This window comes from Ranitomeya imitator, chromosome 9 (assembly GCF_032444005.1).
Source record: "Ranitomeya imitator isolate aRanImi1 chromosome 9, aRanImi1.pri, whole genome shotgun sequence".
NCBI classification, from domain to species: domain Eukaryota; kingdom Metazoa; phylum Chordata; class Amphibia; order Anura; family Dendrobatidae; genus Ranitomeya; species Ranitomeya imitator.
The window spans coordinates 8,907,998-8,921,864 of NC_091290.1; the positions used below are offsets into that span (position 1 = coordinate 8,907,998).

Consider the following 13,867-nt stretch of genomic DNA (forward strand, 5'->3'; position numbering starts at 1 on the left):
AGGTGCTGCTAGGAGTCATGTCTGACATCCACTCCATTTATTGTCTATGGGACTGCGGGGGCACATGTCTGGCCGTCACTCCATTCATTATCTATGGGACTGCCTGGACACATGCCCAGCCACTGCTCCATTCATTATCTACGGGACTGCTAGGACACATGTCCAGCCACTGCTCCATTCATTGTCTATTGGACTGCTGGGACGCATGTCCAGCCACTGCAACATTCGTTGTCTATGGGACTGCTAAGACACATGTCTGGCCATTGCTTCATTCATTGTCTATGGGCCTGCTGGAACACATGTCCTGCTACTGCTCCATTCATTATGTGACTGTTGGGGTACTTGTCTGGCCATAACTCCATTCATCGTCTGGGCTGCCAACGGCACACGTCCGGCCACCGCTCCATTCATTTTCTATGGGACTGCTAGGACTCATGTCTGACAACCACTCCATTTATTGTCTATGGGACGGCTGGGGCACATGTCTGGCCATCACTCCATTCATTATCTATGGGACTGCTGGGACACATGCTCAGCCACTGATCCATTCATTATCTATAGGACTGCTGGAACACATGTCCAGCCACTGCTCCATTCATTGTCTATTGGACTGCTGGGACACATATCCGGCCACTGCTCCATTCAGATGGGGCATTTCAGAGCCTTGTTCGCGGGATCGCTGGAGGTCCCAGCAGTGAGGCTCCTACTGATCAGTAAGTCATCACTTCTTCTATGGCCAGTTGATAAGTTTTAAAGATAGGAATATCCCTTTAAGTTCTGTCCTCGCAGGAACGACCTGTCCTGGACCACTCGTGTCGTGGGTAGAAGCCGGTGTCTGAGAACTGGGCGCCATCCTGGTAACGCAGCAACATCAGGCCTCCGACAAGTCAGATGTTTGTATGTGGGGGTCCGGACTGCGACTGTCGCGGGTCTCCTGGGATCGAAGATCTCCAGTCTGGAGCGTCCCACCTGGATGTCTGGATTCCTGATCACAAGTTGTGCGCTCCTTTGCTCCGCAGCCTTCACACTATGACGTCTCATAGCCGCCATTTGTCCGTTTTGTTTTACAGCTAAATTGAGTCTGTAAAATAGTCGAACGGACGAGGTGTATGGATGGGTTGAAGCACGAGAGAAGTCAGCGAGTTAAAAGAAAAAACCACGGAAGATCGTAGGCGAGATGTGATCACACGTTACACTGTGGTAGACCAAAAAACTAAATTCCAATCACAGAGCCACTGATAATGGAGTCACCGCACGATGTCTGCTCTGTATCAGAGTCTCAGAAACTTCCCTGAAAAACTTCCAGCCAACAATTATCCCCCAAAGCGGTCCAGATCGGTGCAGAGCGTCCAGATCGGTGCAGAGCGTCCAGATCGGTGCAGAGCGTCCAGAACGGTGCAGATTGGTCCAGATCGCGGCCTTTTCCCGCTCGGCGCTCCATTAATCCGCCTGGGCTGCTGACAGCGCTCTCCGCGCTCGATTCCTCCCGCCTGCCGCAGACGCGCGCTCTGATTGGCTCAGCTCGATCCTAGTTGGCTTTCCCCATCGATTCGCTCTGACATCCGGTGATCTCGGCTGGCGGCCGCCATTGTCCCGGATGGTCGCTGATCTCCGGACCTGTCTGTTGATGACGATCTCCTGTCACTCTCCGCTGTCAGTGTGAGAGCCGGAACCGTTGGTGTACCGCGGCTCGGGACAGAGAGCGGCCGGCCGGGCCCAGGACTCAGCCCCATCAGCCGGGCCGGAGCCAGCGAGGCCTGCGCCGCCCGAGAGGTGACTAATCCCGGGGCTTGTGCCGGCGGCTGCCGTGTGCGGTCACGTATGTGCGGTCACGTATGTGCGGGTGTGTTCCGTGTAGTGTGTGCTGCACCTCCTCGTTTTACCGCCTATGTCTCCGTGGTAACCGTCCACCGCCGTCCGCAGCTGTCGTGGTGTCCGTGTCGCCTCCGTTCTCGCCATGTGCGGACCGGTGACACCGGTGGACGACGCTGCCGAATCGCTGAACGGTTTCCATCAGGGTTTACGGATTTACAACTGGAAGCGGCAAAGAATTTACCAGAATTATCTGCGATCCGCGGAAAAAATGGCAGAAACCGTCCAACGGCGCAAATGTTACACCAGCAGGTGTGAGAGCACAGATCCCAGCATGCCCGACAGACTACAACACCCAGCATGCCCTGCCAGAACGGCACTCCCAACATCAGACTACAACTCCCAGCATGCCCGACAGACTATGGCACTCCAGATGTCCGACTACAACTCCCAGCATGCCCGACAGACTATGGCACTCCAGATGTCCGACTACAACTCCCAGCATGCCCGACAGACTATGGCACTCCAGATGTCCGACAGACTATGGCACTCCAGATGTCCGACTACAACTCCCAACGTCAGACTGCAACTCCCAGCATGCCCTGCCAGACCGGCACTCCCAACGTCAGACTACAACTCCCAGCATGGCCAACACTGCAGCACTCCCAACGTCAGACTACAACTCCCAGCATGTCCTGACAGACTACAACTCTCAGCATGCCCTGCCAGAACTGCACTCCCAACGTCAGACTGCAACTCCCAGCATGGCCAACACTGCAGCACTCCCAACGTCAGACTACAACTCCCAGCATGCCCGACAGACTATGGCACTGCAGATGTCCGACTACAACTCCCAGCATGGCCGATACTGCAGCACTCCCAACATCAGACTACAACTCCCAGCATGCCCTGCCAGACCGGCACTCCCAACGTCAGACTACAACACCCAGCATGGCCGACAGACTATGGCACTCCAGATGTCCGACTACAACTCCCAGCACACCCAACACACTGTGGCACACTCGACGACAGATTACAACTCTCAGCATGGCCCGACAAACTGTGGCACTCCATATGTCAGGCTACAACTCTCAGCATGTCCTGACAGACTACAACTCTCAGCATGCCCTGACAGACTGGCCCGACAAACTGTGGCACTCGAGATGTCAGGCTACAACTCCTAGTGTGTCCTGACAGACTACAACTCCCAATGTCAGACTACAACTCTCAGCATGCCCTGACAGACTGTGGCACTCCATATGTCAGGCTACAACTCTCAGCATGCCCTGACAGACTACAACTCTCAGCATGCCCTGACAGACTGTGGCACTCCAGATGTCACACTACAACTCTCAGCATGCCCTGACAGACTGCAACTCCCAATGTCAGACTACAACTCTCAGCATGCCCTGACAGACTACAACTCTCAGCATGTCCTGACAGACTGTGGCACTCCAGATGTCACACTACAACTCTCAGCATGCCCTGACAGACTACAACTCTCAGCATGTCCTGACAGACTGTGGCACTCCAGATGTCAGGCTACAACTCTCAGCATGTCCTGACAGACTACAACTCTCAGCATGTCCTGACAGACTGTGGCACTCGAGATGTCAGGCTACAACTCTCAGCATGCCCTGACAGACTACAACTCTCAGCATGTCCTGACAAACTGTGGCACTCGAGATGTCAGGCTACAACTCTCAGCATGCCCTGACAGACTACAACTCCCAATGTCAGACTACAACTCTCAGCATGCCCTGACAGACTGGCCCGACAAACTGTGGCACTCGAGATGTCAGGCTACAACTCCTAGTGTGTCCTGACAGACTACAACTCCCAATGTCAGACTACAACTCTCAGCATGTCCTGACAGACAACTCCCATTGTCAGACTACAATGCCCAGAACACCCCACACTGCGGTTTGTGAAGCCATGCTAGGAGTTGTAGTCTCCCCATAGCTGCAGCGTTGGATTTTAACCCTGCCTGCACTGGGAGGACAATCTATCCCGGGCGTCCACTGAAAATTTCTGAGTGGAAAAAAAAATGTCCGCATCTCTTTATTTCCTGAGATTCCACGACGCGTCGGCCCTGCCCATCCCCGGTATAGAAGAACAGATAGTGCAGGTGTAGTCTACCTACGATAAGAATTCCAGACCTCTTCATTCTTTGTAGGGGGAAAACTTGCAACATCGGCAGTGTCAAATACTACTTCTCCTCACTGTATATGATGATGGTACAGATAGTGCTGCCTCCCTGTCTTTCCCTGGAGATGAGGGAGGTATAGTGCTTCTTCTCTGTAAATTATGTTGGTTCAGATAGTATTGCTTTTTTTTGTCTCTACCTGTAAGTTATGTAGGCACAGATAGTGCTGCCTCCCTGTCTTTCCTGGTACATTATTTAGGGACAGATACAGTGCCTTACAAACTTATTCATTCACCCCCCCCCCCCCCCCCCCTTGGCATTTTTGTGTTTTGCTGCCTCACAACCTGGAATTTCAGTTAGGACAAAATAACTGAAACCTTCAGTGTGCATAACTATTCACCCCCTAAAGTCAGTACTTTGCAGAGCCTCCTCTGCAGCAATTACCGCTGCAGGCGCTTTGGATAAGTCTCTGAGCTTTCCACTGAGATTGTTGCTCCTTCCAGTTAGGTGGTTTCCTCTGGCGAACATCGATCTTCACTTCTGACCACAGTTCCTCCATTGGATTAAGTGGGTTGTCCAGTCTGACAATGCAGACTATTGAATCCCCCCAGTGCGCATGCTGTGAGCTAGGGGGATTCGCCGGTTTCTGACCTGGGGTCGGAGGGTATGTATGAGTAAGGCTACTCTCACACATCAGGTTTTTCCCGTCAGGCACAATCCGGCGAGGTTTGAAAAAAAAAAACCGGATCCACGTCTTCATGGCGGTGTTTGGAGATCTCCCGCGTCCTCATGGCGGTGTTTGGAGATCTCCCGCGTCCTCATGGCGGTGTTTGGAGATCTCCCGCGTCTTCATGGCGGTGTTTGGAGATCTCCCGCGTCCTCATGGCGGTGTTTGGAGATCTCCCGCGTCCTCATGGCGGCGTTTGGAGATCTCCCGCGTCCTCATGGCGGCGTTTGGAGATCTCCCGCGTCCTCATGGCGGTGTTTGGAGATCTCCCGCGTCCTCATGGCGGTGTTTGGAGATCTCCCGCGTCCTCATGGCGGTGTTTGGAGATCTCCCGCGTCCTCATGGCGGTGTTTGGAGATCTCCCGCGTCCTCATGGCGGTGTTTGGAGATCTCCCGCGTCCTCATGGCGGTGTTTGGAGATCTCCCGCGTCCTCATGGCGGTGTTTGGAGATCTCCCGCGTCCTCATGGCGGTGTTTGGAGATCTCCCTGGTGTTGTGGCCTCTCAGAAAAGGTAAAGTGTATATACTGACACAATTTGACACTTAGATTGCACCGAGGGGAACATCCTGTCACTAAATATGGGACTTAAGGAAGGAATTGCTTGCACCAGAAATTTTTATGGACTTAATTTCAAAAGGGGTGAATACATATGCACATGCCAGTTTTTAGTTATTTGATCCCATAAGTGTAATTTATGTCTATATTTTTCACACGTCACCAACTTAGACTATTCAGTGCTGATGCATCACACATAAATCAGATTACAAAAATAATTATACGCAGGTTGTAAAGTAGCAAAATAAGTAAAAAGCAAAAGAGGGGGTGAACACTTTTGCAAGCCACTGTAATAGTGCCTTTAAGTGATGTGGTCACAGTACCGTCTCTTTCTGTAAGGCCGGGGACACACACAATGTATAAAAAAACGGTCCGTTTTTGACGGACGAGAATCGCACAAATGTTACCAAAACAGTGATCCGTGTGCAGTGCGAGGATGCGATTTTCTCGCATTAAATGATCCGTGTGACATCCGTATGGTGAGATTTTCTCACACACTTGCAAAATGAGCAAATAATGGCTGAGCCTTTCCTGTCACCTGCCCAATGCCTGAGAATTTCTCGCAAGTCACACTGATGGTCCGTGTGCTGTGCGATTTTTTTCTCACCCCCATAGACTTTCATTGGCGATTCTCGGCCGAGAAACGCTGACAATCGCAGCACGCTGCGATTTCACTCGGATCCTGAATACGGCCGAGAAAATATCGGATGATGGGAGCTGCCCCATTGATTAACATTGGGACGAGTGCTATGCGATTTTTTTTATCGCATTGCACTCGTCGGTATTACGGTCTAGTGTGACCCCGGCCTAAGTATCTCACTCTGACACCAGTCTATGTAATTCCAGAGTCGTATTTACCAGATTTTTACAGAAATTTCAGAGCCTTTTCTTAAACTTATTTTTTAATACCCTTTTTTTCGTCTGCTGGCTTCGGTGTCCTCGTGGTTGCGGCGGCGCTGTTACTCCTTAGCACGTAGTGATCTGAAGCTGCTATTGCCTCGTCTGTCTGCTGGTCTATTGATATCAGTGGGTTTGGATGATGGGGGTCTTTAATAGAGAACATCTGTATCATGTCGGTGGTGGTCCCGTACGGTCCTGGCGGTGGTACGCCAGGTTTGCTTAGAGAGGTGTATTCTTCTTCATGAGTTTGGCGCCTCTTTCTCCAGCGCTCCTTATATCAAGTCTGGACCTTTGTATCGAGGTCGTCATCGGTCTCCAACAGGGGGGCTCTGTGCTGAGCGACTCTACTCCTTCTAGTGATTGATGTGGGACTTGGCACCCGGACCCCCAACCAATCAAATCTGCTGGTGGCAAAAGTTTTCTAACCAGTGCAGCTACACTTAAAGGGGTTTCTCCAAATCACCAACTATTGTGTATCACTATCTGATCAGACCTGGTGGTCACCTGGGACCCTCCATGATTCCTACTGGGCAGAGCTGTAATAAATCTGCACAGTTCTGCTCCCAACCCAATCGGGGGTCTCAGGACATTACTATGTGCTTTAAGTCGGGGTCCCAAAGTTCAAATTCCCACTGATCGTGAATGATCCGTCCCCTTTATTGCTCCCTTCCTGCTTTCCCTTTGGACAGAATTGCAAAATATTTAATGTTATCACTTGCAAAATAAACGTTCTCAGACAAACGCAGCCTGATGTTTGATGGAGCAAAAGTCACCATTTATGTAAAGGCTCCCTTGTGTAACTGCGCGGCGGGACCTGCTGCCATGTGACACAAGCGGGAAAATGAATCCAGGCCTCTGATTGGATGGGGAGACCCCTAGCTCTTTACGACTTGTCCCCAACGTATAGGGCTCAGCTAGTGGTAGCATTGTGATTTGCAGCCTGTCGGTTTATGATGTGGACTTTACCCCTTTGGTGCCGGTGTCATCCGTGTTCTGGGTCCGTGTTTGGTCCGTTTCTACCATCAGTGATTTTTACGGATGGATAAATAATGGTATAAAGAAGACGTGCCGGGGCCGCAGATTGGGCCTGGGGGGGATGCATCATGGCTAGCAGCTCAATAATGTCCGCCTCGTGCATCCACACACCGGAATATTCCCGTTTGGACACGGACACGTTTTCTTCCTATCAGGATCTCCTGCTCCGAGTCGTCACTCCCGCGATGTGATATTGAAGCTCTTCTCCTCCTCGCGTTGGTGCAGACGGGGTCATGAGCACCTGGCAGCCGCCCAGCACAGGAAATCTACTCCAGCACTTAAAGGGACAGTGACATGTTATTCTCTTGCTACACTAGTAATCAGTGATCGCAGCCGGTTATAACTCCGCTCCACTGCAGTGAATAAGGCTCAGCTGTGATACCGCGCCCAACCTGTGGATGGGGGTGGCACCGTTTTTGGAAATAATTTTAATGTTTCTCTAATCCTGAGCCATCCGTTCTGAGTAAGAGCTTTATAGAGAAGTGCTGCAGGTTCCCGTGTACATTCATCTGCTCATTTACAAGATCTCTGTTTGCTTTCCTTGCATGAATCTAATTTCCCATCTGACAATTCCTTCTGTTTTTCCTTCTAGGCTTCCATGACGTCTACCCGTCTCCTGGATGTCAGCTCCTTCCTTCTGTTGTGAGAGGCTGTAGCGCCGGCGGTGCCATGAGGGTTGTGCCTGAGAAGAACGCGGTCCGGATTCTCTCGGGCCGAGAGAGGGGTACGCAGGCGCAGGGAGCCCAGCGACTCCTCCAGTGTTTGGTGGAGGACAAAACCCGGTTTATGAAATGGGAGGGCAAGGTGAGTGACCCTATGAACTGCAGACCACCCATCCTCTCCTTAAAGGGGCTGTCTAAGACTATAGGTGAGCTAACCTTTAATTTAGGTCACCAATATCAGATCTGTTGTGGACTTCACCCCCACCGACCTGCTGTATCTGCAGAGGCTGCATGTGGGTTTATTAGCATTGTTCACACCTGGCCGTAGCAGAAGTTGTCAGGGGCTCAATGATATCCTAATTCAGGAAAACCTCTTTAAAGAAAAGACATCTCTGCTTCACCTAATTGGGGGACACAGACCGTGGTGTATGCTGCTGCCACTAGGAGGCGACACTGACACAAAGAAAGTTCGCTCCTCCCCTGCAGTATACACCCTCCTCCTGCCGGCTCTCAGCTCCTCCCCTGCAGTATACACCCTCCTGCCGGCTCTCAGCTCCTCCCCTGCAGTATACACCCTCCTCCTGCCGGCTCTCAGCTCCTCCCCTGCAGTATACACCTCCTGCCGGCTCTCGGCTCCTCCCCTGCAGTATACACCCTCCTGCCGGCTCTCAGCTCCTCCCCTGCAGTATACACCCTCCTCCTGCCGGCTCTCAGCTCCTCCCCTGCAGTATACACCCTCCTGCCGGCTCTCAGCTCCTCCCCTGCAGTATACACCCTCCTCCTGCCGGCTCTCGGCTCCTCCCCTGCAGTATACACCACCTGCTGGCTATCAGCTCCTCCCCTGCAGTATACACCCTCCTCCTGCCGGCTCTCAGCTCCTCCCCTGCAGTATACACCCTCCTGCTGGCTCTCAGCTCCTCTCCTGCAGTATACACCCTCCTGCTGGCTCTCAGCTCCTCCCCTGCAGTATACACCCTCCTGCCGGCTCTCAGCTCCTCCCCTGCAGTATACACCCTCCTCCTGCCGGCTCTCGGCTCCTCCCCTGCAGTATACACCCTCCTGCCGGCTCTCAGCTCCTCCCCTGCAGTATACACCCTCCTCCTGCCGGCTCTCAGCTCCTCCCCTGCAGTATACACCCTCCTGCCGGCTCTCAGCTCCTCTCCTGCAGTATACACCCTCCTGCCGGCTCTCAGCTCCTCCCCTGCAGTATACACCCTCCTCCTGCCGGCTCTCAGCTCCTCCCCTGCAGTATACACCCTCCTCCTGCCGGCTCTCAGCTCCTCCCCTGCAGTGTACACCCTCCTGCCGGCTCTCGGCTCCTCCCCTGCAGTGTACACCCTCCTGCCGGCTCTCGGCTCCTCCCCTGCAGTGTACACCCTCCTGCCGGCTCTCGGCTCCTCCCCTGCAGTGTACACCCTCCTGCCGGCTCTCGGCTCCTCCCCTGCAGTGTACACCCTCCTGCCGGCTCTCGGCTCTTCCCCTGCAGTATACACCCTCCTGCCGGCTCTCGGCTCCTCCCCTGCAGTATACACCCTCCTGCCGGCTCTCGGCTCCTCCCCTGCAGTATACACCCTCCTGCCGGCTCTCAGCTCCTCCCCTGCAGTATACACCCTCCTGCTGGCTCTCAGCTCCTCCCCTGCAGTATACACCCTCCTGCCGGCTCTCAGCTCCTCCCCTGCAGTATACACCCTCCTGCTGGCTCTCAGCTCCTCCCCTGCAGTATACACCCTCCTGCTGGCTCTCAGCTCCTCCCCTGCAGTATACACCCTCCTGCCGGCTCTCGGCTCCTCCCCTGCAGTATACACCCTCCTGCCGGCTCTCAGCTTCTCCCCTGCAGTATACACCCTCCTGCTGGCTCTCAGCTCCTCCCCTGCAGTATACACCCTCCTGCCGGCTATCAGCTCCTCCCCTGCAGTATACACCCTCCTGCTGGCTCTCAGCTCCTCTCCTGCAGTATACACCCTCCTGCTGGCTCTCAGCTCCTCCCCTGCAGTATATACCCTCCTGCCGGCTCTCAGCTCCTCCCCTGCAGTATACACCCTCCTGCTGGCTCTCAGCTCCTCCCCTGCAGTATATACCCTCCTGCCGGCTCTCAGCTCCTCCCCTGCAGTATACACCCTCCTGCTGGCTCTCAGCTCCTCCCCTGCAGTATATACCCTCCTGCCGGCTCTCAGCTCCTCCCCTGCAGTATACACCTCCTGCTGGCTATCAGCTCCTCCCCTGCAGTATACTCCCTCCTGCTGGCTCTCGGCTCCTCCCCTGCAGTATACACCCTCCTGCCGGCTATCGGCTCCTCCCCTGCTGTATACTCCCTCCTGCTGGCTCTCAGCTCCTCCCCTGCAGTATACACCCTCCTGCTGGCTCTCAGCTCCTCTCCTGCAGTATACACCCTCCTGCTGGCTCTCAGCTCCTCCCCTGCAGTATATACCCTCCTGCCGGCTCTCAGCTCCTCCCCTGCAGTATACACCCTCCTCCTGCCGGCTCTCAGCTCCTCCCCTGCAGTGTACACCCTCCTGCCGGCTCTCAGCTCCTCCCCTGCAGTATACACCACCTGCTGGCTCTCAGCTCCTCCCCTGCAGTATACACCCTCCTGCCGGCTATCAGCTCCTCCCCTGCAGTATACACCCTCCTGCTGGCTCTCAGCTCCTCCCCTGCAGTATACACCCTCCTGCCGGCTATCAGCTCCTCCCCTGCAGTATACACCACCTGCTGGCTCTCAGCTCCTCCCCTGCAGTATATACCCTCCTGCCGGCTCTCAGCTCCTCCCCTGCAGTATACACCACCTGCTGGCTCTCAGCTCCTCCCCTGCAGTATACACCCTCCTGCCGGCTCTCAGCTAATCAGTTCTTGCTTAGTGTCTTAAGGAGGCACATGGGTCTGGTTCAGACCCCAATATTTTAATTTTACTTTTCTGTAAATTTTTATTTTTTAATTAACGGAGTGAAGGGAGCGACGGATCCTTTCAAGGTTCCGATCTCCCCCGAACCATCAACAGGCGAGCACGGCGAGTATACCTCCCTGTAACCTCTCCTGCGACGTGGGAAGCCATGCGGTCCCGATCTTCCCACACCAGCAGCAGGCGATCACATGGAGTGTCGCCTCCATGTATCGTCTCCTGGAGCCAGGCCTAATGCCGGACAACTGGCCCTGTCCACCCGGGGACTGAACTCCGTGGATGTACAGAGGCCCCTCTCTATGGCGTCCGAGCAGCCCCCACTGTCCCACCACTGTGAAAGCGGACAAGGAGGCGGACGGTTCCTCTCCACCTCCCTAACAAAGGATGATGGATTGAGGTTTTATCCCTGCACCATCAACGCTGCACAGAACAGCGCTGAAACCCACATCCGCGGCGGCTCCATGCCGGGACGCGTACCGATGGTGAGTGGATCCATCTTCAGTGGGATATCCACATGCTGACAGGGCCTGAGCCACTTCCCTGTGGCCCACCTCTCTGAGGTAACGCTCCGTCCGGCTGCAAAAATTTAGCCCCGGCTTCTGCCGATGTGTAGGCCGCATCCCAGAAGCCGAGCCCGCACTATGGCGCGCTAAGGCGGCTCCTCACGCTTTTCTGGCGCTTCTCACCTGGCAACAACGCCTCTCACTTCTACCGCTGGTGTCGCCCGCCGACTGCAGAAATTTAGGCCCCGGTTTGGGCCTATTCACGGAAGTCTCGAGGCTCCGCCATCGTGTCTGTGGCTCTGCCCCCAAATTGGTGCTTCTCGCTCTCTCTGCGAGATTTTATCAACTTTGCAACTCCCGGTGGCCATCTTGGTCCACCCGGGCCGGCTCACACAGGGGCGACTGTTTTTGCATTAAAAGGGCGCATCGACTCTACATCAGTACCAAGGTAAGGAAGTACCTGACCAGTTGGTCTTAAAGCCACACGACCAGTATTCCCTGGTTTTAAAGGCACATGACCAGTATTCCCTGGTCTTAAAGGCACACAACCAGTATTCCCTGGTCTTAAAGGCGTATGACCAGTATTCTCTGGTCTTAAAGGCGCATGATCAGTATTCCCTGGTCTTAAGGTCACATGATCAATCCGAAGCCAGTCACCTAAATGAGCTCAGGAGCCCTCCGCTGCTGATCCCAGTCTATCCCAAAGTACCTAGTTCCCCTCAGTGGACTTTGTCACTGACCGCAATCCATGGTTCTCTGACCAAGAGATTGAATCCCTCCGTGTACCCTCTGTGGCTCGGAGTGCTCACAGGACCGATATACATGGTCCCTATCCTACATGGGAGCCATCGGCTAGCAGGGGCCGTAAATATTCTAGAAACGTACAGGCATCTAGAAAACGGAAGTTTTCATTTCCTGATCCTTCACCGATGATTTGATGGCAACAAGGCTCTGAATATGGATCGGATATTCCCTAGGACCTGGACTTGCCAGAGCTTCAGACAAGGATGGATTCACCTATTTATATCATCAACCAATCTCGGTACATTGACGAAGACTCTGGTTCTACTATAGACTACGCAGTGTCCCTCATAAGGAGACTAAACTCCCTCGTAGAGCATTTGCCATTCAGTCCGGATAAGCGATTCACTGGACAGAAGCCTCTACGTGGGATGCCATGCCTGGTCTGATTTTAAAAGGCGACGGGTCCTTTGAAGGGCACTGATCTCCCCACACCATCAACAGATGAGCACATGGAGTGTCGCCTCCATGTATCCTCTACTGCATCCAGACCTTACGCCAGACAACCTGCCCTGTCCACCCGGGGACCTGAACTCTGGGGATGTACAGAGGCCCCCTTTTTGATGTCCGAGCACCCTCCTCTGCATCACCACTATTTAGCAGATGATGCAAGAAGGCGGACGATTCCTCTCCACTTCCCTGTTAAGAGGATGGTGGATCGAGGGTTCCTAATTTTCTACTCTTCACCGTCAAAAGAGAGCAATGATGGCAAGAGACGGCTTTTTCTTGACCTGCTGGATGCAGCCCCGCATTCTGCCACTTAGCAGACTAACAGGGTTGAATCTCTTGTGGTATACCTACCAGTATCCCTGCCCGATGTGTCACCAATTAAAAATACCACGGACGATCGGATAGCAAATATGGTTCTTTCCGTCTTGCGGCTTCGGGTTCAGCGCTCTACCCTTCCTTAGCCGCCACATGGGTTGCTTGAGCAATGGTCTCCTGGTCGGAGACCTTAACTACTTCGATTCACACAAGTAACCTTTCCCTGAAGACAGTACAGCTGGCCAATCAAATCTTCTGAGCGGGAGACTAACAAGGGATCGTATTTTTTTCTACAGACCCAACCAGCAGTGGAAGGGTTGTCCAGGACAGTCTAGATCTAAGGGATCTTGGTTCCAAAAAGGGGGAATGAAAAGTAAGACGGATCCTGGACCTCAAACTTCTAACAACCTTTGACAAGGTCCTCCTTCTTCGGATGGAGTTCCTCCGCTCAGCCATTACTTCAACAGAAAAAGGTGGAGTTTCTGGCATCCATCTACATTCGGGATGCTTACCCTCACATTCCTATTTTTCCCCTCTACAAAAATCCCTTCGCCTCTCCATTCGCGAACAGCATTTTCAAGTCACGACCTTGCCCTTCGGCTTGGCTACCGCACCCAGACTGTTCGCAAGGGTCATGGCGGTTGTCATGTTCCTCTGGCACCCTAGTAGCTTGGTTGTCTTGCCCTATTTGGTCGACTTTCTAGCCGCTCTTCCAGGACTTGCGATACCCTCTCATCTGGGCTGGCAGCTAAACTTAGACAAGTTTTCCTCATTTCCAGCCCAGCAGATCCTTTTTGAGGATGATCCTGCACAAGAATGATGGTAATTCTCTCTTGAGTCAAGGTCGTGGTCCTTCAACAGGGAGCTCGCGCACTTGATCACTCATCCCCTCAGTTCATTCGATTCGCTAGGAGGGTTCTGAGGAAAAATGGTGACGACAATGGAAGCAGTTTCCTTCGCTCCGCTCGTTTTCAGCAAGTCAATCAGGCTTTCAAAGGGTAGTCTCTGAGCTCCTTCCTCATCCAGGGCCTTCTCCTGGTCCAATGGTTATTAGTGAATACCAA

At 53.5% G+C, this 13,867-nt stretch overlaps 1 protein-coding gene across 6 annotated transcripts in view; it reads left to right on the forward strand.

Moving 5' to 3' along the window:
* The first annotated feature begins 1,557 nt into the window (after positions 1-1,557).
* AMBRA1 (autophagy and beclin 1 regulator 1) overlaps positions 1,558-13,867 on the forward strand; it is a 59,626-nt gene continuing 47,316 nt past the window's right edge. For 5 of the 6 annotated variants that reach the window (XM_069739904.1, XM_069739900.1, XM_069739905.1 and 2 more), the window contains exons 1-2: positions 1,568-1,773; positions 7,769-7,980. In XM_069739904.1, coding sequence (XP_069596005.1) covers positions 7,846-7,980 — 135 coding nt within the window. In that variant the 5' untranslated portion in view covers positions 1,568-1,773; positions 7,769-7,845. Of the gene's footprint in view, positions 1,774-7,768; positions 7,981-13,867 lie in introns of all 6 variants that reach the window. The other variant, XM_069739901.1, reaches the window with a different exon arrangement.